At 44.7% G+C, this 4,836-nt stretch overlaps 1 protein-coding gene across 2 annotated transcripts; it reads right to left on the minus strand.

The window, feature by feature from the left end:
* Positions 1–2,477: 2,477 nt before the first annotated feature.
* LOC100615000 (polyadenylate-binding protein 1-like 2) lies at positions 2,478–4,601 on the minus strand. 2 transcript variants are annotated; one of them, XM_054676233.2, is made up of 3 exons: positions 3,413–4,601; positions 3,011–3,129; positions 2,478–2,828 (listed from the first exon to the last, which is right to left on the minus strand). In XM_054676233.2, exon 1 carries the CDS (start codon positions 4,065–4,067, stop codon positions 3,465–3,467), a length of 603 nt encoding a protein of 200 aa, XP_054532208.1. In that variant the 5' UTR covers positions 4,068–4,601; the 3' UTR covers positions 2,478–2,828; positions 3,011–3,129; positions 3,413–3,464. The 2 variants fall into 2 exon arrangements, with proteins under 2 accessions (XP_054532208.1, XP_054532206.1); XM_054676231.2 differs by having other exon boundaries at positions 2,478–3,129.
* Between the last annotated feature and the right edge of the window lie 235 nt (positions 4,602–4,836).

Raw genomic sequence — 4,836 nt, forward strand, 5'->3', positions numbered from 1 at the left:
TTTTTCTTATAGCCAGAAATTGCTAATATTTTGTAATAAAATTTTATTATCTATTTAATTGAAAAAGTGTAAAAATTAAAATCATATATACTATATAGTAGCAATGGGATAGTCCATGTTTGTTTGTAAGAATGTTTGCTCAGGAAACAATACTGAATTAAAGCAATGATTTCAGCATCAGAATATTCTTAGCAGCTTTGGTTTCAATGAGGAAACACCAGAAACAACAAATACCCAAATCTATCAAAATTGGAGGAGAGATGAAGGTGAAATCTATTGAAATAGATCCATGGCATAGACCAAAAGGTTGGCAATTATTATATATGCATAGGAGAATGATTATTGATTTTTATTTTTCCTATGAATGTTATTTGATTTCTTTTTAAAATGAAGTTATATTATTTGAATAACAAAACTTTTTAAAAAAATTTATAAAGAAAAACAAAAAGTGAGATATGGTCCTCATAGCATTATATTGGCAAAAAAAAAAAGTTTAAAATATCCAAAGAGATACTTGTGCAGGAAATGGGCGTTCTCTAAAGTACTAGTGGAAGTATAAATTGGTATATTCAGGCTACTTGAAAATACATTTAAAGAATATTAAAAGGTTTCTACTTTTCAACACCCCTTTTAAGGATTTATCTTAAGTAAATAATACAAGAATGCTGCTGCAGAATTATTTACCACAGATTCATGTTTCTGGGAAAAATTTGGAAACTACTTTAAAGTCCAACGTGAAGAAACACTTTAAAAATAATTCTGATCCACTTATACAATGGCAGTGAGTTGTAGGAGGATATTGAGTAGCAAAGGATGTTTTAGATGTATTTACAACATACTTAAATAGAAATTTTGACAGAATACTTTCGCTATGAGCACATAGAATATACATTTAGTATAGAATATATTCAGTATGATTCTATAATGGTTTTAAAATTTACAAAAGGCAAAGCCTGCAAAGGCATAATCTCTTTAAAGTGGCTGTTGTGCATATATAATATGCATGTCTTTTTAAAGTAACGCACTTGTAAAATGAAATAATTTTTTAAACTACAAGCCTAAATAATTTCCCATAACTTAAAAAAATACTAACTTAAGAAGATGATCAAGGAAATATGCATTCTCTTACACTGTTGGAGGGCGTAAACTTTATGGAAGAAGCATTTGGCAAGAGAGCAAGGTATAAGGCAATTAAATATTTCTTGATGTCAGCAAACATTCAGCCCCAAATGTGTTATGGAAAAGCCATAACCATTTAACAATATATTGAGGGGCAGGATTTTAGAAATTATAATTCATCTGTAAAATGAAACACTAAGTAAAAATAAAATTATAGGAGACTAAGAATTTGGAAAGATGGTAAGTAAGACTTCTCACACTGAAAATATACCACAATGAAACATACATCCTGTATTACATTTTTGGAGGTATTAGTTATTTACATATATGTCTCAAATGCTTCAAAAGTTTTTTCTATTTTTGTCAAGTGGTAGAATTAAGAATGATTTTCAGTTTTTCCTTACCAATATTTTAAAAAATGCTTTTAGTATGATAATTATTGTCTGCATAAAGATGAATGTTTACAACAAATAGAAACAAAAAATCTCAAATTATAAATAATTTAATACCAAGTCTCAAAAACTGTACAGGTATCCAGGTACACTCACAATATCTGCATATTTTATGAGGGTAAATTGGTGCTATCTTTATCAATGGTCACTTACTAAAGAAGGGAAAAAGAAGATTTTAAACCTCCCATATCTTTTCATCCTTCAATTATACTATTAACTTTTGTTCAGGAAATAAACATGAATGTAATGTTTGTGCACTGTGATCTTGTTGGCAGCTTTGGCTTGCATAAGAAAACAAAATGAAACAACCCAGACGTCCAATAATTACTTAAAACAAATATATCCCTATATCTATATCTAATATGTACATATATCTATCACTCTATCAAGCCCAATCACACATTAGAGCACTAAACATCCATGAAAACTATTTTAGAAGAATATTTAATGACATGAAAGTTCAAGAATATCTATAAATCTATGTCTATAATATATATTTATGTGTGAAAAAGCAGATATTGAAACAGTATATACAATAATTTCACATATATATCACATGAAAAATACAGGGCAGATACAGATGAAAATGTTTCAGGAATGTATAAGTAATCATCAGAAATGATTACTGGTGACATTAATTTTCTTCTGTTAACTTGTCTGCTTCGTGATTATTTTTTTCCTGCAATGACGCTGAATTATTTTTCTGACAACAGGGAAAACGACAGGAAGTGGGCACAGGGGAAGGGGGTCATAAACAGTGTTTGATTGCAGCAAAACCACTGAGGACAGGGAAACACCCTTTGCAGCCCGCCAAGCTGGCCAAGACACACACACAAAGACACACACACGCATGCACACACGCACGCACGCACACACACGATCAATTACAGTGACCAGGAGACTATGCAGGGGAAACGGGCATACTCTTTACTAGCTGCGCTGGCCGGCACGAGTGCAAATCGGTACAATGCTTATGAAGGGGGCCTTTTGGCAACACACAGGAAAAGTCTTTAAAATGTCTATATGTGGATCTTGCAAGTCCGCAGTTAAGGAGACCACCGGGATGCTAGCAAAGATTTGGCTTGACAAGGAAGGATTCACTCATCAAAGCACAGAGCACACAATGTTGGTCTTAAACACAGGGAAAGAACTAGGCACCACCTGAATGTCCAACAATGCGGGAATGATTACAGAAATGTTAAGGTCCACGGATACACTGGAGCACTCTGCAGGCACTGAAGATGACGTTTCATAAGCCTGTTGATAACATGGAAAGAAGTTCAATGGGTTGATTTTTGTTTGGTTTCAGTTGCTGAAAAAGCAGGTTAAGAAACACCACATACACGAACCATTCTATAACGGTGTGTTAAAAGGGAAGGCGGGGTGGGGGTGAGCAAAGGAGAGAGAGGGAGAGAAGAGAGCCTGGAAAAGCAGCACACCAAAAAGGTAAAAGTGGTTCTCTCTGGGGAGTAGGACCAGGGGAGCAATTACTCTCTTGTTTCTTCCCTCATCTGATATCCTTCTCCTTTCTGATGATTCTACCATGAAATTGTACCACCTGTGCAGTAAACAAAGAGAGAATGAAAATGCTTTTTAAACCAAACCACAGGGAGAAGAGGCAGCCTTTAACCTACAAATGGCACAGATTAGTAAGATTATTCACAACGCCCTTGGTGGGGGTGGGCGGGGGAGAGGAAGGGAAGGAGAGGAGAGGTGGAGGGAGAAAATAGGAAGCGGGGAGAGAGAGGGGGAGAGAGGGAGAGAGAGACCTGCACTCTCAATACAATAAATACACTGCTGGTGGGTTGGCGGGGGAGGGCTGGGGGTGGGGGGTTGTAAACCGGGTGTGAGCCAAGGTTTGGCTCTGCTGGCTGGCTAGCTCCTGGGATGTCTTCATCGCAAGGTGGCCTCCTCGTCGGTGTCTTCCTCGAAATCCTTGACGTCAGCACTAGTGGACTGCCTGGCCCAGGCTCCCCTTTCGGCCTCTCGTTCTTTATGCGATTTGAATCTCCCGACGAAAATTTTGCGGTAGTTCAGGAACATGCCATTCATCACATCGATGGCCCGCTCCGCAGATTCCTGCTTTTGGAAGTGCACGAACCCGTAGCCCTTGGGCCCCTTTTCGTCACAGGCCACTTTGCAGGAGAGGATGTTGCCGAACGCCGAGAAGATGTTGTACAGCGCCTTGTTGTCGATGGTCTTGCCCAGGTTCTTGATGAAGACGTTGCCCACCCCGCTCTTGCGGAGCGACGGGTCCCTCTGGGACCACATGATGCGCACTGGCCTGCCCTTTATGACATCAAAGTTCAGGGTCTCCAGGGCCCGCTTGGCGTCCACCGGTTGCTGGTAGTTGACATACGCGTAGCCCAATGAGCGGCGGGTGATCTTGTCCCTGCAGATGCGGATGGAGAGGATGGGCCCAGCTGGACTGAACTTCTCGTACAGCATTGCCTCGGTCACCTCAGGGTGCAGGTCGCCCACGTACAGGGAGGCCATCTGAAAATCTGGGTTCCCCTCACAGTCCCCGAGGGTCTCATCCGCATCTGCATCCGCGGCGGCCGCCGCAGCCGCCACCTCGGCCGCCACCTCGGCCGCCACCTTCGCATCCGCATCCGCATCCGCATCCGCATCCGCATCCGCATCCGCCTCCGCCTCCCCCAAGGGGGGCCCCGCAGCCTCCGCTGCGGCGGCGGCTTCGGCCGCGCTGCCCTCCGCCACCGCCACCACCGTTGCCACCCGGGCGGCCTCCGCCTCCCCCGGGGTGGCCTCCGATGCTGCCTCCTCTATTGAGGCCTCGGCCTCCACCTCAGCCTCTACCTCTGCTTCCGCCTCCGCCACGGAGGCCTCCGCCACCGCCTCTGCCACGGTCGCCGCCGCAGCCTCCGCCGCCGCCGCAGCCGCTGCCGCCACCGCCGCCGCCACTGTCGCTGCTGTCGCCACGGTCGCCGCTGCCGCCGGGCCGCTGCCGCGACCTCCCTTCCCGCGAGCTGGGGGACGGAGAGGCGGGGGAGGGCGGGTGGGTGCCGGAACCCAGACCCGATGCGCGAGCGGGAGCTGGCGCAGGGGATCCGAACTGGCGAGTTCAAGTCACCTGGGATGGCAAGTGCTGCTAGGAGCGCGCCGGTGCGAGTCGCCGCAGCCTGCAGCCAGCTGCTGTTGCCGCCGCCGCTCGGTCGTGGGCTAGCGCGCAGGGTGCGGGGTGCGGGCGGGCAGGCGGCGTGTGGTGGGGGGCGGGGGGTGTTGGCGTCTGTCGTCCGGGCAGCTG

The sequence above is a fragment of the Pan troglodytes genome, chromosome X, assembly GCF_028858775.2.
Source record: "Pan troglodytes isolate AG18354 chromosome X, NHGRI_mPanTro3-v2.0_pri, whole genome shotgun sequence".
Classification (NCBI taxonomy): Eukaryota; Metazoa; Chordata; class Mammalia; order Primates; family Hominidae; genus Pan; species Pan troglodytes.

What these genes read in the sequence shown, in the direction of transcription:
- LOC100615000 (XM_054676233.2), bottom strand. Translation starts at nt 4,067, where the DNA reads ATGGCCTCCCTGTACGTGGGCGACCTGCACCCTGAGGTGACCGAGGCA.